Source organism: Pipistrellus hanaki (assembly GCF_964339955.1).
Source record: "Pipistrellus hanaki genome assembly, chromosome: 14".
NCBI lineage: Eukaryota > Metazoa > Chordata > Mammalia > Chiroptera > Vespertilionidae > Pipistrellus > Pipistrellus hanaki.
The window spans coordinates 52,600,005-52,623,619 of NC_140516.1; the positions used below are offsets into that span (position 1 = coordinate 52,600,005).

General features: G+C 61.7%; 1 protein-coding gene across 1 annotated transcript in view; it reads left to right on the forward strand.

The window, feature by feature from the left end:
- ADAM12 (ADAM metallopeptidase domain 12) overlaps window positions 1-23,615 on the forward strand; it is a gene marked incomplete at its 5' end in the record, with an annotated part of 55,167 nt that overhangs the window by 19,480 nt on the left and 12,072 nt on the right. The window contains 11 exons of the mRNA XM_084904378.1: window positions 2,718-2,796; window positions 3,641-3,717; window positions 6,622-6,799; window positions 7,519-7,584; window positions 9,013-9,084; window positions 11,428-11,597; window positions 14,042-14,126; window positions 16,271-16,419; window positions 20,756-20,933; window positions 21,306-21,395; window positions 22,393-22,588. Coding sequence (XP_084760504.1) covers window positions 2,718-2,796; window positions 3,641-3,717; window positions 6,622-6,799; window positions 7,519-7,584; window positions 9,013-9,084; window positions 11,428-11,597; window positions 14,042-14,126; window positions 16,271-16,419; window positions 20,756-20,933; window positions 21,306-21,395; window positions 22,393-22,588 — 1,340 coding nt within the window. The remainder of the gene's footprint in view (window positions 1-2,717; window positions 2,797-3,640; window positions 3,718-6,621; window positions 6,800-7,518; window positions 7,585-9,012; window positions 9,085-11,427; window positions 11,598-14,041; window positions 14,127-16,270; window positions 16,420-20,755; window positions 20,934-21,305; window positions 21,396-22,392; window positions 22,589-23,615) is intronic.

A 23,615-nucleotide genomic window follows, 5' to 3' on the forward strand; every position in this document is an offset into this window, starting at 1 on the left:
CAGGAATGTTCTCCCACGGTCAGGAGCCGGACTCCGCTGTGTCATGCCCACACCTTTGTCTCCGCCCCCACCTGCCCCATGCCCCCCCCCCCATTACCTTCGAAGCTCTTTGTCCTGACCCTCCTCCATACCCTCAGGGAGGGACCATGCACTAACCCTCCCCGCACAGAGGTTCTCCGAGGGGCAGCTTGGCCCCCGGAGGTTTGGGGTGTCACCGGCATCACAAGGCCGATGCTGCCCAACAGCCTGCCTCACACAGCCCCTCCCCTCAGCCCGGCCCCACCCCCAGAGAGAGCCACTGGTGCCGAGGTCAGCGGTGCCGAGGCCGAGACCTGCCTGGACACCCATCTCCAAGGTCAGGTCACTTTAGGGGCTGAGTGTCGCCGACCTAGGAACCAGGAGGTCACGGTTTGATTCCCGGTCAGGACACAGGCCCGGGTGGTGGGCTCAGAACTCAGTGTGGGGCTGCAGGCGGCAGCCGATCCGTGATTCTCTCTCATCACTGATGCTTCTCTCTCTCCCTCTCCCTTCCTCTCTGAAATCAATAATATATATAGATATATTTAAAAAAAAATAAAAAGACATTCTTGCCACACTTTTCCCTCCACGGCCTCAGCGTCACTCATCAGGTCACACCCGTCAGATGAATGATGGTCCCGAGGCCTGGCCCGCGCCGCTCGGTGACCCCCGAGATGTGAAATGTGAGCGTTTCATTGACCGTGCCCGCCCTCGGGCGGAGGAAAGAGCGTTATCGGGACATCGTATCCATCCTCCCGTTTCATCCTCATCCCGGTCCTCTCAGGGGCAGCCGCATCATCGCTCCAGAACCTCCGATAAGTGCTGAGGGTCCAGCCCGCGGAGGCGAGGACGGTATTTCTCCCTGAAGCCACTGGAGAGATCACGGGCAGAGCACGGGGAGTCACAGCTTAAATCATGAAGCTGTGCCTTCCTCCTCCCAGCACAGCCTGCTCCTCCTCTTCCCGCCCCCCAGACACATGGAGGGCTTCGGGTCCTAATGAAGAGCTCCTCTGGAGCGTGTGCCCAGAGCCCGGGTTCGAGGCCCATGACGTCATCCGGTTCCCAGCCTCGCGGCGAGATCACCGAGTGAAAGGAAACCGTAAATCCCATCTGAGTCCTGGCTGCCGGGCTCTCTCTAGGAAGTGTTCTTCTCTTTCCCTCTGTTTGTTTTGTTTTGTTTGTTTAAAGAAACCACGGTGTTGTCATGTGAGAAACAGATCCGTGGCCGGGGAGCCAGGAAGGTTGGATCCATGTTTGCCTTTTTCTGGCCAAAGATCGTCCCGAGCAGAGAGGGGCGTTCTGGGCCGGGGGCGTGGGGCGGGCGCCAGGGGCCCGGCCGCGGAGCAGCGAGGCCGCGCAGAGAAGGAGCGCTGACCCCGCCTGGCGCTGGGAGCGGGTCCTTGTCCACGGCCAGGCTTTGCTAGAATGCGCCCCGGAAGGGGGGCAGCACATGAGCTCTCGAGAGTTCCTGAGGGGAGCGGACTAGCCCTGCGGTCGGCAAACTCATCAGTCCGCAGAGCCAAACACCGCCAGCACAACGATGGACATGTCTTTGGAGAGCCAACTTTTTTAAACTTAAACTTCTTTTAACGCCACTTCTTCAACATAGACTCGCCCAGGCCGTGGTGTTTTGTGGAAGAGCCACACTCAAGGGGCCAAAGAGCCGCGTGTGGCTCGCGAGCCACCGTTAGCCGACCACGGGGCTAGAGCTTTCATCCTGCAAACCCACCAACCGCTCCTGCCGCGGTTTGTAGCCGGTGTCACAGTGCGGAGGGTGTGCTGCTCAGAAAGGTGTTCTCCGTGACCCAGAGTCACGTTCTGTCATGCGTGACATCAGTCAGCCCCATGTTGCCTGTTCGCGCCTAGGATGTATTTTTCTCGTTCTTCACAAACTGATTGCGGAGCCCCTGTGAGGTCCCAGGCCCGCCCCTGAGGGCGGAAGATGCAGACGGTCATTAAAAAAAGGAGAAAGCAGCCAGAAGCATCCGCCGCGTAGGGTCAGGAGCCCCTCACCTCCCACCTGCTCCCGTGTTTTGGCGGGAAAGTGCAGTTGGCCAGCAGCCCTGCTGCCGTGTCACAGGATGCCACGGAGCCCGCGGCCGTGATCTCTTCCTTCGTGAGCGGGCGGGGTCATCCGCGTCGCCCCGGACGAGGGGAGTCACTCACTCCCGTGTGAACGCCACAGGATCGATCCTCAGTCCCGCCTCTGTGACTCACAACGGAGGCAGCACATTACGCAACGGTTTCGCAGGAAACACACTGGTCCCCTGCAGCCTCCAAAGCGCTGCATCCACAGTTTTAATGATTACAGTTTGTGAGACTAAATGAGAAGGAGCTGGGGAAAGGGAGCGTGTGTGTTTTTCATTCCGGGGATGGGTGGGAGGGGACGTTGTTTTGATTGTTTGGAGAACGTTAGAGAATGGAGAAGGACAGGGGACCAGCGCGGTGAGACGTGCCGCTGTGCTTACGGAGGTACGGCCGGCTCCACACATCCGGCCCCGGCCGCTGGCATTGCCCTCAGAGGGAGTCTGAATCTGGCAGGTGCGCCTCTCCTGCCTGCCGCTCCCTGGACGACCCGCACGTGGGGAGGAGCTTTGGGGGCCTCAGGAGAACGGGGTCCCCTGTGAGACGAGTGGGGGTGGGGCCAAACCCCGGCTGTCGGCCCGCAGGCACTCACTCAGCCCTTCCTGTCTCCCCAGGGGCCTCCTTGCCCGCGGGTTCACGGAGACCCACTACCTGCCGGACGGCACAGAGGTGTCCCTCGCGCGCAATCACACGGTAAGTCCTGCGTGTGCCGCCCAGACGCCGCTCTGGCGCCGGTGCTGGCACGGACAGCTGTCATCCTGAGGAGCTCACCCCGGGGCCTCCTGAGGCCCGAGAGGAGCTGGTGCCACCCAGGAGAGCACCCTCGTTCCTCCAGCACCGCGGTCGGCAAGCTGCGGCTCGAGAGCCACACGCGGCTCTCGCCCTGGGCCGCGGCCCCGCCCGCAAACGCCGCCAGAGCCCGGCCCCGGGCTGCCTTCCGCCAGGAGGACAGCAGGCAGCCTGGGAGTTCCGTTTTCCCTGAGTCAGCGGAAACGGGAAGGAATGTGCTGACTCATCGCCTTGCCCGCAAGTCAGCACACAGTGGACGTTCCCACATTTAAATTATGGATCAAATAAAGCCCTTTGGGCTGCAGTCTTTTTTCTTTTTCTTTTTCTTTAATCTCTCCACAGTCAGCGGGGAGCTGGTGGACGAGCCGGTGGGGGCGGTTTGCATCTGGGGACCGATCGCCGCCTGTCACCTCCCCGTGGCCTGGCAGGGTGCGCCCGTGGGCTCTGTCCCCGCTGGCCGCACCCCAGGGGAGGTCCGGGCTGGGGGTGTCCCTCTGACCACGGCCTGCGGGAGCCTGCGCAGTCCTCTGTGCGCTCACATCATCCCAAGGCAATTCCAGGAAAGGCAGTCACCCCCACAGTCTCCTCTGCGCTGGTCCCGGGTCCCAGCGGGGGCCCCGTGGGCTCCGCATCTCATTGAAGGCTCTTGGTTCGATGTCTCAGCAAAAGGGAACTCAGCGCCGCGGGTAAAACCGGCGGAGACGGTGCGCGGGGTGGACGTGTGACCGAACCTCCCTCCTCCTTCCAGGGTCACTGTTACTACCACGGGCACGTGCAAGGCCACCCCGGCTCCACCGCCAGCCTCAGCGCCTGCGCCGGCCTCCGGTGAGTGTCAGGCAGCGGCCCCGCCTCGCGGCGGCCCCTCCCCGCCACCCTGGGGGCTCCCCTCCCCTCCCCTCCTCGTCCTGTCCTGAGCACAGCCGCCCCGCCCCGCCGTTCCTCCCTGGACGCCTCCGTCCCGCGGACCCCCCTGGCAGGTGGGTGGGCACTGAACCGCTGAGTCTCCGTGTCCCTGTGGAGACCAGTCCTGTGAGGACAGATTGGACATGACCTCGGGCAGCGTTTAAGCTGCTCGCTTGATGAAAATGAGAAGTACGGAGCCGCCAGCCCAGACCGGTCGTGTGGAATCGGGGCAGGGGGCGTTGCAGGGGTGGAGACGAGGCTGGGCACAAAGCAAGAAGCAGTTACCTCCCGACACGCCCACCTGCTCCCGCTCCCCCAGCGGCTCCTGTGGCTCCGGAGAACCAGTGTCACTGACACGTGTCCAGCTGACCCGGCCTTTGCGCCGGGTTTATTTACCGGGTTTGTGGCTGGGCGTGCGTCCTCAGGGCCCGCTCTGCCCGGGCCCATGGCACCGAGCGTGGTTCTGTGGGAGGGTGTGCCAGGCGGGCACAGGCAGGGCTGCTCCCCTGCCAGCCGGGACCGCACAGCTGGGAGTCCTATGCAGAGCCTTGGAGAATGAGCATCTACATACACAGCACACACAACACATAGCATGCAACACACACAGCACACACAACACACAGCACATACCAGCACATACAACATGCAGCACATACCAGCACACAGCACGTACAACACACAGCACACACAGAGAACATGCAGCACATCCATAGCGCGCACACAGCACACACAGCACATACAACACACCTTACAGGCAGCACATACAGCACATGCAGCCCATACAGCAAATACCAGCCCATACAACACACAGCACACACAGCACACACACAACACAGCACATACAACACACAGCACACACACAACACACAGCACACACAGTACACACAGCGCACATACAGCTCGCATAACACACACACAGCACATACAGGCATACACAGACCACACACAGTCAGGCTCAGTGGTCTGCTATGGGCCACCCGACTGGAGGGACCCCTTTCCCGGAAAGACCCCGCCATCTCCGCTCCTGGGCTGGCCCTGGGATGCTAACGCCCCTTCCTGCCCCCGCCCCCATCATAACCCTCTCTCAGCACCACCCTACCTCCCCCTCCCCCGGATTTCTAAATGGCTCCCACCCGTGTTTCCCGCCTCCTCCCTGCCCCTCCCGGCCTCGCACATTCCAGAAGGTCGTGTTTCCAAGCTGCAGCCTGATCGTATCGGAGGGGCGGCCCCACCCTGCGCTCAACACCACCACAGGCTCCCGGGGCGGCCCCCTGCCCCCTCACTCCGCAGCCGGTCGCCCATCGCCGGCTGGCCGGGTCCCTGCCGAGCGTGCTGCTCCCACCGGGCGGGAGGGGAACGGCTGAGGAAGGCACCCGGGTGTGGAAAACAGCCGGACCCCTTACTTTGTCTTTTTAATCCTCACGCGAGGATATGTTCTCACGTCGGCCGGTAGCCCCCTGCACACGCCCTACCAGGGCCGAGATGGAGCCTGCAACTGAGGTTCGTGCACTTGAACGGAGTTGAACCCAGGACCCTTCAGCCGGCAGGCCAACGCTCTGTCCCCTGAGCCAAACTGGCTAGGGCTTCACTGGGGCTTTTTAAAATCAACTTTCATAAACGAACATCCCCTGTTAGTCATTGTCAACTGGGAGTCTCATTTCCTAAAGAACTTGTCAGGGAAGGAGAACACAAGTGCGGGCCCCCCCCCCCCCCCGAGGGGCAGGCCTGTCTGACGCGGGAGGTCCAGGGAGACGCGGCTGGTGCCCGGGAGGCGGGAAGCACAGGCGGCGGCGATGTTGCTTCTGAATCCACGTGTGGGGCGGGAAAGAGCCAGACTCTTCGGCCACCACGTCGGCCCCTCTCAGCTGGCAGGTGCTGTGGGTGCGGTGACACCGGCGGGATCTCCTGTGGACTCTAACCCTCCCATGCTTCTGGCGCCCACTCCCCATCAGGGTGCCAGCTTCCCGGGCACCGTCTGTGTCTACCTCTGCCCATCATTCTCCACGGAACAGGGGTGATGCATGAACATTGAATAACACGGGATTGACTGTGGGTACGGGAGCCCCAATTCCGCTCGAAATAGCCGTGTTACTGCTTTGCACTCTCTCCCAGGCTCTCTCAGTGCAGACATGCTGCCTCCGTTCTAATTTAAGAATGTTTACATGGCCGGGACCGGTTTGGCTCAGTGGATAGAGCGTCGGCTTGGGGACTGAAGGGTCCCAGGTTCGATTCCCAGTCAAGGGCATGTACCTTGGTTGCGGGCATATCCCCAGTAGGGGGTGTGCAAGAGACAGCTGATCGATGGATGACTCTCTCTCATCGATGTTTCTAACTATCTCACTCCCTTCCTCTCTGTACAAAATCAATAAAATATATTAAAAAAAAAAAAAGAATGTTTACATAGCCCAGCTGGCATGGCTCGGCGTCCACCTATGAACCAGAAGGCCACGGTTCGATTCCCGGTCAGGTCCCATGCCTGGGTGGCAGGTAGGAGGCGTGCAGGAGGCAGCTGATCAGTGATTCTCATCATTGATGTTTCTATCTCTTCCTCTCCGAAATCAATAATATATATATTTTAAATTTGTATATAAAGGCTAAACGTAGTCTATCCTTTCCCCAAAAATAATTTGAAACAAAAGACTTCTCAGACTCACTTTCCCAAAGACTTGCAAAATGAATCCACGGGAACATACGTCACAGAATGTCCTTTGCGACGAGAGCCTGGGCGTGGAATGCATCGGCGTCTCTCCCTCCGTCCTCCGTCTTGCTAAGAACAAGAAGCTGCCCTCACAAGCTGGATGTTTCTCCTTCTCTCTCTCCCCACAGGGGGCTTATTACGTTTGCAAACAGAAGCTACGTCCTGGAGCCGATGGACAGCATCACCGACAGACACAAGCTCTTCGCGGCCGAGGCCCTGGGGGGCGCCTGGGGGTCGTGCGGATTGCACCCCAGCGCCGCAGGCCCCAGGGCAGGCGGCGGGCACCCCCCGCCCTCCCAGACACGGGTGAGGAAGAAGGGCGGGAGGGAAGCCGAGGCGTGAGGACCCTGGGCTCCAGCGAGGGACACCGGGTGCTGGGACATCGGGGCGTTTCCACGGGGGGCTGTGTTGGGGACAGAGCGGCTGGCTTATCTGGAGGCGGGCGTGTCCCATGGACAGAGCCCCAGCAGACACGGAAACCGCCAGCCCGCCCGCCAGCGAGGGACCCGCCGTGGCCCCCGCCGGCCCGTCTGCAGGGGTGCAATGTGGGGGTCCCTGGTGCCGGTCTGCTTTGCAGTCGGGGTCTTCGACGTGCAGAGCACCCCAGCCCTGCCCGCCTGCCGCAGGGGGGACCTGGGCAAGTCGGCCCGAGGGGCGTGGCTAAGAGGTGTTGCTCCCCGTCTGCCCAGCCGGCCTCCCCCTCCTGCTGGACTGTCGTGGGGCCCGGTTTCAGGTCCTCTGTCCCCGCGTGTGCTTCTCAGAGGTCCCCCTTGATGCAGAGCTGGAAAGATCTCTCCCTCTCCCTTCCTCTCTGAAATCAATAGAAATCTATTTAAAAGTGAAAGAAACTGGTCACCTGAGTTGAGAAGGTCCTGCAGGGGTCGTGGGGATGGAGGTGACCTGGGCGCATGGACGTGTGGGAGCCGGGGGTGAGGAGGGCCCTGGTGGAAGTGCTGGGGTGGGGGGATGCGTGCTGGGGTGCCCCGGAGGCGAGCAGGAAATTGAATTGTGCTTCCTGTTGGCAGCATAAGAGGGAGACCCCGCCAATGACCAAGTACGTGGAGCTGGTGATCGTCGCCGACAACCGCGAGGTGAGCGCGCTGCAGGGTGAGGTCTGTGAGGCCGGTGAGGCCGGTGAGGGCAGTAGGGCGGATAAGGTGGGTAAGGCCGGTGAGGCCGGTGACGTCTATGAGGCCGGTGACGTCTGTGAGGCCAGTGAGGCAGGTGAGGCCAGTGAGGTCGGTGAGGTCAGTGAGGTTGGTGAGGGCGGTGAGGTTGGTGAGGCCGGTGAGGGCAGTAGGGCAGATAAGGTGGATAAGGCCGGTGAGGCCGGTGACATCGGTGACGTCGGTAAGGTCGGTGAAGCCGGTGAGGCCGGTGATGTCTGTGAGGCCGGTGAGGTCGGTAAGGCCGGTGAGGCCAGTGAGGTCGGTGAGGCCGGTGAGGCCGGTGACGTCTGTGAGGCCGGTGAGGTCGGTGAGGCCGGTGAGGCCGTTTAAAAGAAAGGCCCAGGAAAGAAGCTGTTCCGAAGGGCATTACCCGCTTTAAGTAACCTCACAGCTCTGAGCCCTCGGAAGCATGTGAACGGCCACGGAGAAGGGCTTTCTGACAGTGTCAGGCATAAGCGATTAGAAATGTGTCTGAAACCACAACAGGAAAGCCAACGGCTGGACACAGACAGGGGTTCGGCTGCTCCATCGCTAACTCTCGGGGTGGGGGTGGGGGGCCTTTGGGGATTGGGGGCTGCGGCGGGATGATCTCTGCGCCCTGTGGGGAAGGCACATTCTGGGGCGTGGCCGGTGTGTCCTCGCCAAGAGGAAGAGCGAGGTGCGGGGCCGGCCTTCTGAGCTGCCCGGGCTCACTCGCCACTGCTTGGAGCGGTTTTCGCTGGGATTGAGGAGTTCCTTTCTGCCTCCCTTTCTGCCTCCGCTGCGCGTGATGGATGAGGTGCCATTTCCGTGGAGCTCGGCGCGGGCAGAGACCGGCTTGACCGTTTCTCGGAAACCCGCCCCCCGAGGCCGGCCAAGGGGATTATTAACCCGTCATCCCTTCCCGCGGGGTCAGCGGACTGGTGGCCACGAGCAGCTGTGCCTCACGGCCAGAGTTCGAAAACACACACGCAGGGCCTTCTGAGGGTGAACCCCGAGGGTGCCTTTGCGAGCCGGGGTCACCCCAGTGGATTCAGTTTTCCAGGCGCCACGTTGGCGGTCTGAGACGTGGCGTGGGACGGCCTTCTCCTTCGCTGTCCGTCCTCTCTTTACCAAACCGTGACCGCCCGTCACGGGTGAGCCGGGGCGAGGCCGGAGTCACTGTCCCGGAGCGCTCCGCGGCCTGGGCCAGCTTCAGGCGCCTCGGGGGGTCCCAGGCGGAGGTTCCCCGCAGGATGGGGATCCGGGCACAGGGCGCTGGAGGCGTGGGAAGCCCGAGGCTGTCCGAGCCCGGGGCGGGGCGGGGCGGGGCGGGATGAGGAGCTCTGAGGGACACTCGCTGTGCCGATGCTGACGCCGCCGCTGGTTCAGTTCCAGAGGCAGGGGAAGGACCTGGAGAAGGTGAAGCAGCGGCTGATAGAGATCGCGAACCACGTGGACAAGGTACGTTCTCTCTGGTGAGCACGCCCCTGGGCAAAGGCGGACTCTGCCCGCCTCTGGCGTGTGCCCGCCTGGAGGGCTCGTTTCTGGCGGGAGAGAGCTGAGCTGCCGGGCACACGTGTGCGGCTGCCCCCTGCAGCCCTGAGGCGCTGGCGGGGCACCCAGGCCCCTTCCCACGCTCTCTGCACCCGTGTGAACCACGGGGTGAGCCCTGGACCAGCGGGGAACCAGACTCCACTCTGCCGCTCGCTGCCTCCTGCCAGCGTCTCGGCCCCAGCGAGGCACGGCTGTCCCGGGGGCCACTTCCCCGTTTGCCACGCTCGTGGCTCTCCGTGGCCGCTCCGTGGCTCTCCGTGGCCGCTCTGAGTTAGTGGTCGCTGCAGGGGAGCCGACCACTCAGACTGGAGACCCACAGCGATTCAGTGCCGAAGGTGACCTTCTGGAACATTCCGGAATTCCCGTCAATCAGATGGAGCGCTTGCCAGCATTGCTGGCAATCCCCGAGACATTCCCCAGGCTGATTCAGGGGGTGGGGAGGAATGGCTGCCAGATGAAGGCTGGGGACCCGCCTCTGTGACCTTCCCCCTCTCCCCACTTCTGATTCACGAGGAAGCCAGCAGCAGCTGCAGATTCTTTAAGGCTGAGCCTCCCCCACTGCGTGGGAGGCTCGTCCCCCGAGGACTTCGTGTCTTCCGGCCGTTCTCCTGTGGGTCTCCCCTCCCGCCCCCCTCGGGGCCTGAGGTCACAGCTTCCGGGTGGGACCCTGGAGACAGCCTTAGTCCAGTTCCTCCTCGGCCTTCCCGCCCCGGCTCCGCCCCCGGAACTCCCCGCGCCCTCTCCTGGCGGGCGGCTCCTCGGAGGTAACGGGGATCCAGGCTGTGAGCTCCTGCGGACCCTGAGCATTCAGGGCCAAGGGCACGGGCCTCCTGGTCCTTCCTCTTTGTGCCACTGCCAGGCCTAGCCCACAGCCGGAGCCGAGCAACTCCTGCTGCTGCCGGATTAGTGGGTGAACTCATCAGCTCGTCCCGGTTGTGCACACCTCCACCCCAGTCCCAGTCCCTGACCACGTCCCGTCCACGTGCACCCCGGTCCCTGACCACGTCCTGTCCACGTGCACCCCGGTCCCTGACCACGTCCCGTCCACCTGCACCCCGGTCCCAGACCACGTCCCGTCCACGTGCACCCTGGCCCCTGTGCCCAGGCCCTAGTGGGTGCTGTTCACGTGTTCATTGGCGCTCATTACGAGGAGGCTCTGGGCAGGCCCGGAGGAGCAGTCAGCAGGTGGCGGGAGGTGGGTAAGGCGGCTGCAGTGCGCTCAGCATACATGACAGCCCAGCAGCATAGGCATCAGCGTAGGGGCTGGGCCACACATCCATCACGTGTGAGATCTGCTCTGGGATGTGGCTGGAGAGGCCCACGTGGATGTGGCTGGAGGGGCCCACGTGGGTGTGGCTGGAGGGGCCCACGTGGGTGTGGCTGGAGGGGCCCACGTGGGTGTGGCTGGAGGGGCCCACGTGAATGTGGCTGGAGGGGCCCACGTGGATGTGGCTGGAGAGGCCCACGTGGATGTGGCTGGAGGGGCCCACGTGGGTGTGGCTGGAGGGGCCCACGTGGGTGTGGCTGGAGGGGCCCACGTGGGTGTGACTGGAGGGGCCCACGTGGGTGTGGCTGGAGGGGCCCACGTGGAAACGGCCGCTGGAGTCACGGGAAAGGGCTCCTGGAGCAGCAGCCACGGTGGCCCTTCCAGACCCTGCCGCTGCTTCTCCATGACCCCTGAGCTCCCGCAGGAGGGCGCTGTGCGTGCCTTAGGATTCCGGAAGCTCTTGACTTCCCGTGTGATTCGGAACCTCCGGATGGATGATGAGTGGCGGAACCTGACAGTGTCAGCCACGCCTGAGACTTTGCCAGGAGGCTAACACGGGGTCCTTTTCAGCGACGCCTCCGTAGAACGTGTGGCTCCTGGTGAACTAGTGGCTGTCGCTGGCAGAGTCAGAACACAGCGACCGGCCCCGGGGCCGGGCTGGCAGCCAGGAACTGGCAGGCGTTCGCCACAACGCAGCCGCGTCAGCCAGGCCCCGTCTCTGCGCACTCTGCTCTCCCAGCAGGCCCTGGTGTGTGCGCTCCCCCACAAACGGGGAGGCCGGGGCTCCTCCCCGGAGCTTGCGGGCCCAGTGAGCGCGCTCCTGGGCGTCGGGCCCTGCGCAGTGTCTTACCCGCTGGTGCCTGGGAACCGGGGGCAGGGGGTGCTGTTCTCACCCCGTCGGTGAGGTGCAGAGCGTGCAGGTCTGTCCTGCTCTGCGCGGCGAGGGCCCGTTCACCGATGCCCAGCGGTGTCTGTCCCCCCAGTTCTACAGGCCGCTGAACATCCGCGTGGTGCTGGTGGGCGTGGAGGTGTGGAACGACATCGACAAGTGCCCCGTCAGCCAGGACCCCTTCGCCAGCCTGCACGAGTTCCTGGACTGGAGGAAGGAGAAGCTGCTGCCGCGGAAGTCCCACGACAACGCACAGCTCGTCAGGTAGGCGGCCACGGCCCTCCTGGGATGGGGAGGCGCGGCCAGCGCACCCGCCGCCTCTGCTCCACCACGCGGGCCGGAATCGGGGGTCTGCTGTGAAGTCTCCCTTTGGACACCTGGGAAAACTCTTCCTCTGTCCAATGTCTTGTTCCTTCTTCCGTCACCTGGACGTTCTCCTTATGCAAATTTATTAAAATACTGGAGGCCTGATGCACAAAAATTCGTGCAAAAATGAGTCTTCCGTTCCCTGGCTGCTGCCACTGCCTTTGCTCCAGCCTGGAGTCACCTTTCCAACTTCCCAGGCTGCCCAGAGGCCGGAGCGGCTGGGGCGGTGCAAAACCCTGTGTCATCACCATGGCAACAATGCAAACATCCCACCCCACCCCCAGCCACTTGGCACCTGCATATGCAAATTAGCCTGCCATCTTTGTTTAACGTATATTAAAATCCTTGAACACTTGATGCCATTATCCGGGTCCTCTCGCGCTGCTCCTGTCGCTGGATTAAAAGCTGCGAAGAGACAGTCACTTCCCTTCTGGGTCTAACTGGCAGCCTTTGTGGGAAGCGGACAGCCAATCCCTCCGCATCCAGAAACGCCACGGGCCGAGGCTGGGCGGCCCCTCTCCATTTGCTTTGGCCATGGCCACAGGGGGTTTGCTTCATTGCCGGCCTTGGCTGTGTGCGGCTGCCTCATAGTTCGTGCATTGATTAATCTCAAACTACTAAAACGCGGAATCAAAGTGTTCTGTGCTGACTCTTTTCCCAAATGGAGTCTGTCCAACTCGAACATCTGGAAGTAGATCGGCCTCTTACATAACCTCCTCATGTATGTACATGCAGTTGTTTCTGTTAAATGCTCGATAGATAGAAGCATTACAGCCGCAGCCCCTACTCGTGTCCATGAGAGAGTGGGGGCGGGTGGGTGGACACATACATGCACACGGTCATACATACATGCTAGTAGGTTGGGTTGTGTCTATTCTTGCTCCTTCTTGTCTAGTCGACCACCACCAACATATCTATCTTTTCAAACAATATCTTTGAAACCCATGTATGTCCACGGCCAAGATAACATGGAAAACTCATTTGTTTCCTGTAAGCGAGATTCGTGGTTGCATTGCTTCATTTTTCATGTGTGAGGCAGGAGCTAAAAGCACTCGCCTTAAACAGGCTCTGAGGTCATCGGACTCGCTGCTCAAGATTCCCCGGAAGGGAAAGCAGCGCCCTCGGAAGCCCTGAGGTTTCCTTCCAGAAGCTTCTGCCAGGTGCTGAGGCCGCATGGGTGCTGACTTCTACACTCACTGCAGGGTGTCGGCACTTCTCCTGCCGATTTCACTTTAAAAGTTCCACTAGCACCGTGTTTGGCAAGCTGAGGCTCACGAGCCACATGCGGCTCTTCGGCCCCTGGAGTGTGGCTCTTCCACAAAAGACCACGGCCTGGGCGAGTCTATGTTGAAGAAGTGGCGTTAGAAGAAGTTTAAGTTTAAGAAATGTGGCTCTTATCTCCCCCAGATCTCCCTCCCCTCCCCGCTGTAATTTGACAGTCTGCTTGTTGCTTTACTGTCTCTATATCTATATTTTGGTTCATCAGTTTATAATGTTCTTTATTATCCATAAATGAATGAGGTCTTGTGGTGTTTCTCTTTCATTGACTGGCTTAATAAGAGATCAACCGAAAGACTTGTACACATGCATATAAGTACAACCAATGGACACAAAACTCTGGGGAGGATGGGTATAGATGGGGGGGGGGGCAATGGTAAAATATGTACACAGATAATAATTTAATGAAAAAATTAAATTAAAAATAAATAAATAAAGGAAATGTGGCTCTCCAGAGAAACTTCAGTCGTCGTGCTGTTGGTGTTTCGCTCTGCTGGCTGATGAGTTTGCCGACCACGGCCCTGGCAGGAGAGCTCCGAGGGGGGGGTGTGGGTTTCCGTCCTGTCCTGTTACCCAGGCGACAGCAGAACACAGAGCTCGCGTCCCTGCGCCCGTTCCGCTCCCCGCGATTCTGGCTTCACAGCGGCCCCAGCAGCGCGTTCATGAGGAGCGGTCCCCTCCCCCTGCCCCACCCCCTGAGGAAGTAGGCAGACCACCAGCCACATGTTCAAGAGCCTCGACCAGCTGTCTGAGTCTTCGAAACAAAAACCTGGGCGGGTGGTGGGTCCTCGGTGCCACTGGACCGGAGCCGCTGAGAGCGGAGGGTGCAGCCGCCGGCCACGCGCCCTCACACAGCTCTCGGGAGGGGAGGGGGTCATGCCGGGACTGTGTACATCCTCTCTGTCCGTGTCACGTGCGCCCCCAACCCTTGGCCCAGGTACACGCCACACACAGTGCTCTTGACCTTGATATGTGTTTTTTCCATCGAAGGCCCAAAAGCATGGACCGTAGAGGATGTCCTCCTCCCGTGTGGGTTTCAGAGGGTCCTCTCTTTTGTCTCCTAGCGGGGTGTACTTCCAAGGGACCACCATCGGCATGGCGCCCATCATGAGCATGTGCACGGCCGAGCAGTCCGGGGGCATCGTCATGGTAAGTGCCCGGGGCGGTTCCGGGGATCTCTGCTCTCAGCGACCTGGTGAGGCCAGCGTCTCTGGTCAGTGCTTTTCACATTTCATTCTGCCCTCCTTCTGGCTCCGTCTGTGATCTTACACACCCCGCAATATCTTGTTTTTTACTTGTTTTTTTTAATATATTTTTTATTGATTTCAGAGAGGAAGAGAGAGGAATTGAGAGACAGAGAGAGAGAGAGAGAGAGAGAGAGAGAGAGAGAGAAAGAGAGAGAGAGAAGGAGAGAGAGAGAGAGCGAGAGAGCGAGAGAGAGAGAGAGAGAGAGAGAGAGAGGGAGAAGAAGAAGAAGAAGAAACACTAATGATGAGAGAAAACCATTAATCAGCTGCCTCCTGCACGCCCCACACTGGGGATCGAGCCCACAGCCCGGGCATGTGCCCTGACCAGGAGTCGAGCCATGACCTCCCGGTTCACAGGTCGATGCTCACCCCCCTGAGCCGCGGTGGCGGGCACCCTACAATATTTTAGGGCTGCTTGTGAAACACACCCATGTGCACGCAGGAGAGGAGAGCGTGTGAAAATAGCTCGTGTGAACCAGTCCTCCCCGTTTACGGAGGGAAGTTCCGCGGGGATTTTGGTCGGAGCTCCGGCCAGGAATTCTCTCCCGGCGCCGGGAGGAGCCAGGCCCGGGGCTGCCCTCACTCCCCGCCCGGTGGTGGCCTGTGGTCGCCCCGAGCAGAGCCGTTAGGACGGTTTCCTGAGCTCGGCCTCCAGGCCCAGCAGCCAAGCGTCTGAGGTTTGTAAGGACGCGCCCGGCACAGGCTCGGCACACCTCCCAGCCGTGTCCGGCCGTGCACGGCAGCCCGTGCGTGGGAGGCCGGCCTGGCTCATGGCTGCACAGGATCACTCTGTCATACGTGGGCTAGACGTGTTTGTAGAAGGAAGTAAAGCGGGAGGGGCATGGGGACTTGATTCCTAGGAATTGGAGAGGGAGGCGGCTCTGGCTGGCTGCCCATCGGGCACTCCTGCCCCGGCCCCTCCGAGCACGAGGGAAGGTGCCGCCAGGGCCACAGGTGAGCCCCTGCACCAGCCCCCGACGGGGCGTGTCCTCAGAGACCAGCCCAGCATCCTGGCCACACAAACACACCTTCCTTCCGAGACCCCGGGAGTCCCCGCAGGTTTCCAAGGGAACACGTGTTCATGTTCCGTGTCAGCGGGCAGAGGAGCGTGTTCTGCTGACTCGCACTTCCTCGCTGCCCGCCTGTCTCTCCGCGGGCACCACAGGGCGGTGCCTCTTCCCCAGGCAGCGCCGGGGTTCAGGGAACCGTGTGCCGGGGAGGAGGGGGAGGCGGGTGGCTGTTTGGTGGGTGGCACCCCTCCTCGGCTTGCTGGCTTGACCGGCTCCTGCTGGCTTTTCTTGAGCCTGAGGCCGCCGTGGGGAGCCACGGGGAGCGGGGCTGAGGCAGGGCCGGGCCATTGGAGTCCCAGCCCTGAGGTGGCCCCAGAGCCGCCGTACGGTTGTAAGGGGATTTGAATCCTCTTCTGCCTCCGGGCTCCACGCCGGGGGCCAGCTGACTTCGCCCTCCAGCTGGGTGTCTGTGTTTTTAGAGCCGAAACGGTTCCACACACGCCCCGCAGGTTCCGCCGCCGGCGTACGGCGCTTAAACCTTTTATAACAACCTGATCAGGTTCAGTGGCTTCCTGGAGCGCGTATCCCTTATTCTGTCTCCACACAAGCATTTATCAAGGCTCCTCCCCGCCGGCGTGGCTCCGGGCTGAGCATCGGCCCATGAACCGGGAGGTCAGGGTTCCATTCCTGGTCAGGGCACAGGCCCGGGTTGCGGGCTTGATCCCCAGTAGGTGGCGTGCAGGAGGCAGCTGGTCCATGATTCTCTCTCATCCTTGATGTTTGCTATCTCTCTCTTTCACTCTCCCTTCCTCGCTCTGAAAACAAGAAAAACATTAAAATGATTCCTCCTGTAAAAGCACTAACTTTTTTTAAAAAAAAAAGATGGGAATGATGTGGGAAGTGGAACAAACATGTGGACTGCAGTGGGAACCTCAGAGCCAGCTGGCCAGGCTCCTGTGGAGGAGGGTGGGGGGGGGGGGTGAGGGGGTCAGATGCTGGCGGCGGGGGCTGCAGTCTGCCCTGTGCTCTCTCGGAGGACCACTCGGACAGCCCGCTGGGCGCGGCCGTGACGCTGGCCCACGAGCTGGGCCACAACTTCGGGATGAACCACGACACGCTGGAGCGCGGCTGCAGCTGCCGGACGGCCCCGGGCAAGGGGGGCTGCATCATGAACCCCTCGACCGGGCAAGTACTCGCCCCTCCGGCGGCCTCCGGGGTCGGGCCGCAGCTTGACAGGCGTGTTGGGAAACAGTGAGCAGGAAGCTCCCTGGGTTCCTGGCCAGAGCACCCAGGGAAGCTTCCAGAAGGAAATCCCTTCCGGAGGTGCAAGAGTGTGCTGCCCCGAGAGTCACAGGCAACCAGACTCAACCGGCTGATGGCAGCCTTGCTCTCAGCCGGAGGTTGGGGATCAGGGGTGTGGGGAGCTGGCCGGGAGCAGGGGGGCTGCAGGGGCCTGGCCGGGTGCGGGTGGGGGGCAGCTCGGGCTTGGCCGCGTGCCCCGGGGACAGAAGCCCGGGGCTGGGCTTGCCCCCGGCCCGGCAGGTCACGGAGGGCGCTTCCTCCTGCCGGGCCGCTGATAGCCCCTGGCTTACACCTGATTAGCGATTTCCGAGCTTCCTCTCTGGCTGAGCTGGTGCTTTCACTAAATCTCGTCCACTGGGCTCTCCTTTATGACCCGCACTCCTGTGAGGGGGAGGTTTTTAATTGGCTCCTGTGGAGAGGAACTTCCTGAGCGCGTGGGTGATTAATCCCAAAAGCCACGGGGCAGGGAGGGCAGGCCGCCGGCCCGGCGCCTCCGCCCATCCCTCAGCCCATCCCTCAGCCCATCCCTCACCGCCGGCTTCCGGCTGCTTCTCATCCAGCATTGTCTCAGCCCGCGCCCCTCACCTCACGGGGTCCCCACGGGAGCGGGGAGTGGAGGAAATGAGGCCGCGTGTCTGTAAGGGACCAATCGCTCCACAGCGCACGGGGGAGGGGGCGGTGAGGATGAGTGTCGGGGTGCAGAGCGTGGGGCTGCGGGGTGCAGGGCCTGCTCGAGTTTCCGAGTGAATGCCGGGAAGGGTCACTCGGCACCGTGCCCCAGTTTATGTGTGAACAGCTGCTTTCAACTGGTCCAGCCCTGGCCGGTTTTGCTCAGTGGTTAGAGCACGGGCCGCGGACTGAAGGGTCCTGGGTTCAATTCCGGTCAAGGGCACGCACCCTGCTCGGGGTGTGTGCAGGAGACAACCCATCCAAGTGTCTCTCTCAGACCGTCGATGTGTCTCTGTCTCTCCCGTCCGCTCTCTCTGGAAGTCAGTGAAGCCTGTCCTCAGGTGAGGCTCAACAACAACAAAGACATACCCGGGCCCATACAGCAGCTGCCTTCCCTGGCTCCCCTCTCTGACTCAGGCACGGCGGCCACCGTCCACGTGTGACTCGCGTGTTCCCTGAAGGGGACTCCCAGGCAGCGGCGTCGGTGACCGCGCTAACGTATGAACTGTCTCCGGTTCACAAAGAACCGAGGACCGCAGACGCTCTCCGTGAGGCGCATCCCCACAGACCTTGTTCGTCCCTGTGGAGACTTCCAGCACCGGACTCAGAACACCCTCCTCAGCCGCCATCGCCGGCACGAAGGCCCCCGGGCCTGAGGGAATGTCCGCAGACGGAGGCCGAGCTGCCGGGAGCCGCACTCCCTGCCTCTCGCCTTCCTGCTCCTCATCTGGAATGAAAAGGCGCAGCCTCTCCAATGCTCCATGCAGCCGGCTCCCTCCGTGCAGCCGGCTCCCTCCGTGCAGCTGAGCTGAGCATGAGACTGGGCAGCTGTGCAATCCAGCCTCCTGCTGTGTTTGCCACATGGAAGTGGCCACACGTGTGGCGCCATGGTTGGGCTTCCTTGTGGACAGCCTCAGTGCAGAGCGGCGTCCCTGTGCGGCTTTGAGGAAGCAGGGAGGCGGCCCGTGTTTAAGCCGCTGGTTCTTGTCAATGAATGTTACCGCAGCAGAACTCCTCTGCCGCTGCTCGTTCACCCAGCGTCTTATTCGTGGTAGAACATGTGTGAACATGCATGTTACCGCAGCAGAACTCCTCTGCCGCTGCTCGTTCACCCAGCGTCTTATTTGTGGTAGAACATGTGTGAACATGTATGTTACCGCAGCAGAACTCCTCTGCCGCTGCTCGTTCACCCAGCGTCTTATTCGTGGTAGAACATGTGTGAAAGCCAACCTTCCCCTCCCCACACTCATGGCCACTGCCTCTCCCGAGGACACGTGGCACACAGGCTGCGGTGAGGTCAAGGTTAGGTTATGGGCCTCCCTGCAGCCAACAGCACCCAAAAGAACCCGCTCTCAGCTCCACAAGGTCGGGAATTTGTCTGTCTTGTTCCTTGCTGAATCCCCAGCTCCTAGGGGTGCCTGGTACACAGTAGAAACACTTCTTAACCGAAAGGATGAAAGGATGGATAAACAGATGGAAGGGGCAGGGGGAGTGAGGAAGGAGGATAGATGGGGTGGATGGTGGATGGGTGGGTAGGTGGATGGGTGGGTGGGTGGGTAGGTGGATGATGGATTGGTGAATGGGTAGATGGGTCAGTGGGTGGATGCATGGATAGACGGGTAGATGGGTGGATGGACGGATGGATGGATGGGTAGGTGGGTGGGTGGATGGGTGGGGTGGATGGATGGGTAGGTGGGTGGGTGGATGAGTGGGTGTGTGGGTGGGTAGGTGATGGATGGGTGAATGGGTAGATGGGTGAGTGGGTGGATGGTTGGGTTGGTGGATGGATGGGTGGACGGGTAGATGGGTGGGTGGATGGATGGATGGGTAGGTGGGTGGGTGGATGGGTAGATGGATGGGTAGGTGGGTGGGTGGGTGGATGATTATATGGATTGATAATAGATGATTAGATGATGTTGGATAGATGGATGAATAGTGATTACAGCACAATCAGACATCTGAGGAGTAATGGCTGAAGCTCTGGGGGGAAGATTCGGAGCTCTTGCTGTCTTTTATATTGCCTCTGGCACCAGCTGTGCCGTTGTCATTTTCATTGCTGTACACCCTGCATGAGCCTGCGGTGGATTACGAGAGTAGCTTGCGAGAGTACATACAACACTATCCATAGGAAAGCAAAGAGAAAGTGAGAAAGGTTGAGGGCTGAGTCTCACATTTCTGCATGAAGCTCATCATCCTCATCCTCCCCGTGTGAGGTGGTGGTGATTACCCCGCTCTACAGATGTGAAGCTGAGGCTCGGCTTTAAAGCAGGTCTCTAGTCTTCATAGACGGGGTGCTCAGACTTGGTCTTCCGGTTTTGATTCTTCTCCACCTCCTTCGTGCCATGCGCTCAGGTCCAGAAGAGGCACCCCCCGCCCCCCGCTCCGCCCTCCGGGGCGGCTCAGTCCTCCTGCGTCTGTCCGGAGAAGGAAAAACTCGGTTCCGTCTGCAGAAGATCAGCGGGAAGCGCATGTCAGCAAGCTGTTTCCCCAAACCACGTATCCCCCAACCTCTAATCACATATCCGCTGTGGAGGATGCGAGGCTTTCTTCTGTTTCCTAACGGATCTGAAAGAGGAAATCCGGACGGCTTCCCATCCGGCCCGGTGTCCCGCGACCGTGGCTTTTCCTGTGCAGAGATCCGTGGCCTGGTTCACGTCCTTCTCACACCCAGGGACCAGAGCGGAGGCTACGAGAGGAGCAGGAGGCGCCAGAGGAGGGCAGAGGCCGCACGGTGGAGTGGAGGCAGAGGAGGGTCTGGTTCTGACAGAAACCTCAGTGGTCACACTCGGACCCCGGCCCGGCCCCTTAGCGGGGCTGCACTCCATTGGGTTGAGGCTCCGGAGCTGACCAGCCGCGACGGACAGAAGACCGCGGGCAGCGCCGTGTCCCCCTCGGCGTGGTCGTGACCAGATGCCAGGCTCCATCGGAGACAGCGGCGAGCCCACGGCGGCGGGAAGCATGGCGCGTGGGGAGATGGGCCACGTGCCCGGTGTGGCCAGTGGATTGGGATCCATTGCAATGCTGTCCGGCAGCCTCTAGGGGGAGTGGCGCCGGTGGTGGGTCGGCGGGCCCCCCTCTCACACTGAGTAGGCCGACCTCGGGGTTCGGGGTACACCCGCCCCTACAGTTCTTGCTGCTCAGGACCTGGGGAATTCATGTGAACAGGGAGGGAGAGGAGCGGCCTGTGGCTCAGGGGTTGATCGTCGACCTATGAACCCGGAGGTCAGCGTTCAACTCCAAGTCAGGGCTCATGCCCGGGTTGCAGGCTCGATCCCCAGTGGAGGACGTGCCAGAGGCCGCCGATCCGTGATTCTCTCTCACCATGGCTGTTTCTCTCTCCCTCTCCCTTCCTCTCTGAAATCAGTAAAAATGTATTAAAAAGAAAAAAAAAGAGAGAAAGGAATGCAGCCACAGGTGCCCGGTGTCACACGCATGCCTCGCCTTTGCTCACTGAGACCACCGTGGGCCCCGGGCAGATGTCGGGCGGGGACAGGAGTGGCCGCCCGCAGGGGTGGCCGTGGCACTGCCCGCTGACCCGCCCCTCCCACAGGCTCCCGTTCCCCGCGGTGTTCAGCAGCTGCAGCCGCCAGGACCTGGAGGCCAGCCTGCAGAAGGGCGTGGGGATGTGCCTCTTCAACCTGCCCGAGGTGCGGCCGGCCTTCGGGGGCCGCCGGTGCGGGGACGGCTACGTGGAGGACGGCGAGGAGTGCGACTGCGGGGAGCCCGAGGTGAGCGCCTCCGGGCGTGAGGAGGGCCGGGAGGGACCGTGCTGCCCAGTGAGAGGCTGGACGGGGGCTGGCCACGCCCTCACGGCCCCCTCGGACACACCTGGCAAGCCGGAGGCCTTCTTACAGTCACATGGTTCATGTTACACCACTGGCTTAAAAGGGTAAGAACCTGCCCTTGGACTGAAGGGTCCCAGGTTCGATTCTGGTCAAGGCTACGTACCTCGGTTGCAGGCTTGATCCCGGGCCTCAGGACGCAACCAATCGACGTGTCTCTCTCATGTCGGGTGGGAGTTGCTCACGATGCATAGGCCACTCAAAGGGGTCATTCCCCGCCCCGTCCAACGCCCCCGTCCAACGCCCTGTTCTCCGCAGGAATGCACCAACCGCTGCTGCAACGCCTCCACCTGCACCCTGACGCCCGGCGCCGTCTGCGCACACGGGCTGTGCTGCGAGCACTGCCAGGTGAGTCCTGCCCCGTGCTCCCCCTCCTCCCCCACCCCGAGGCGGGCAGCTCCACAGCATGCACAGGTGGCAGGTTTTGTTTTCAATTGATGTCAGAGAAGAAGGGAGAGGGAGAGAGAGAGAAACATCAATGATGAGAGAGAGTCATGGATCGGCTGCCTCCTGCACGCCCGCTACAGAGGATGGAGCCCACAACCCCGGCCTGAGCCCTGACCAGGAACTGAACCATGAACTGGCTCCTGGGTCGACGGTCACCCACTGAGCCACGTCGGCTGGGCCAGCATTTCATTTTTTAATGAAGCCGTTGATCTGGGCATTCTGCTGCGGAGCCTCCTGAGTCCAGAGCTCATTACAATGCAGGTGCCCTCTCCCCTCCCGCCCGTGGTCATTGACAAGGCCACGAGCACAGCGGCCCGGCCCGGGGCAGCTGGCGGCCGGAGGTGCTCGGAAGGGGGTGAGGTGGGAGGTCCCTGGCCTTGCAGCCTCAGACAAGCCCCAGGAGCCTGAACGTCTCAGCCACGGAGAGGAGGCGAGGCCGGAGCTCCTGCTGCCCCCCTCCCCGCCTTGTTCCTCGCACCACACCCCCTAACACCCGCAGACAGGCCCCCCGCCGCGGTGGGGTGGCGTGAAGTAGCCGTGGCGAGGGTGCCCGTGGGATTCATTTTGTCAGCTTGCCGGCAAATACCAGCGCTGCCGGCCGAGACCCCTCAGAGAGTGCGGGGGCCGCAGCTCTCCTTCCTAAGAATCAGCGAGTCCACCAGCCACGCCCCCGCCCGGCCCATCTGCCCGGAGACACCCCTACTGCTGCCGATGCCCACAAGGCTGCTCTGGACCCCTCACAGGGGACAGCCCTGGTCCCCGAGCTGGAGTGTCACTCAGTGACGCCCGCTGCCGAGAGGGACTGGCTTAGGTGACACGGAGAACGGCCTCGGTCCATCGAGGGGGCTGCGGGCGTCCGCCCCTCCGGCAGAGCCATGCTCACCGCCCTCTCCTCCAGCTGAAGCCGGCGGGCACGGCCTGCAGGGGCGCCAGCCACGCCTGCGACCTCCCGGAGTTCTGCTCGGGCGCCGGCCCGCACTGCCCGGCCAACGTGTACCTCCACGACGGGCACCCATGCCAGGGCCTGGATGGCTACTGCTACAACGGCGTCTGCCAGACCCACGAGCAGCAGTGCGTCACGCTCTGGGGGGCAGGTAGGTGACGTCTCCGGTCGGGGTGCGGGGCCCACTGTTCGCGGGAGAAATTGGCCCCCCACATCAGAGCCATCCAGTCAGAGATGTGTGGCACCGACTGTGTGCCCGTGGTGCCAGGGATGGATCAGCCGTGGCCCCTCCCTCAGACCGGCTGTGGGAGCAGGGAGAACAAGGACAGGGGCACCCTGGCTGGGTCCTGGCACGGAGCCCCCTCCCAACCCAGCCTGCCCTCTGCACTGGGCACTTCCTGGGAGGAGCCAGGCCGTGTGGGCACAGCAGGACCGCTGACCAGGCCTCGGCTCACGCTCGGCTCTTCCAATGAGCCTCGGCGTCGCCGGGTGCTGGGGCAGGAGGAGAGGGGCCCGTGGTGCTCCATCTACAGACCGGCCAGGCCCCCAACCCCCCTCCCAGCTCCCTGCTGCTGGGCTGGGAGGTCCCCCAGGCAGCGGTGAGGTGTGGGGCCTCAGGCTCGGTGAATTCCTTTTTACCTTTATATAATAAAAGGCAAATTGTCCCCTCGACCAGGAGTTCAACCAGGGAGCGGGGCCGGCCGGCCAACCACCCACAGCCCCTCCCCCTGGCTGGCCCCACCGGCCAGACTACCCGTGCATGAATTCATGCACTGGGCTCTAGTATATATATATTTTTTCTTTTTTTAAATTGATTTCTGAGAGCAAGGAAGAGGGAGAGAGAGATAGAAACATCCATGATGAGAGAATCATTGATCGGATGCCTCTTGCACACCCCACACTGGGGACAGAGCCCTCAACCCGGGCCTGTGCTCTGACCTGGAATTGAACTGTGACCTCCTGGTCTGTAGGTTAATGCTCAGCCGCTGAGCCACGCTGGCCAGGCCCCGCTCAGGGAATTGTTTGCGATGACAAGCATAAGGTAGGCACTCGCTATACAGGCCAGATGGCTGTACGGGCTCTGAATGGACTGGTGACTTCAGACGCCCGGTAGCCAGTGAGGTCGCCTGGGGACAGTGGCCACCGCGGCCGGCCAAGTCTCCATGGCCACAGCGTCC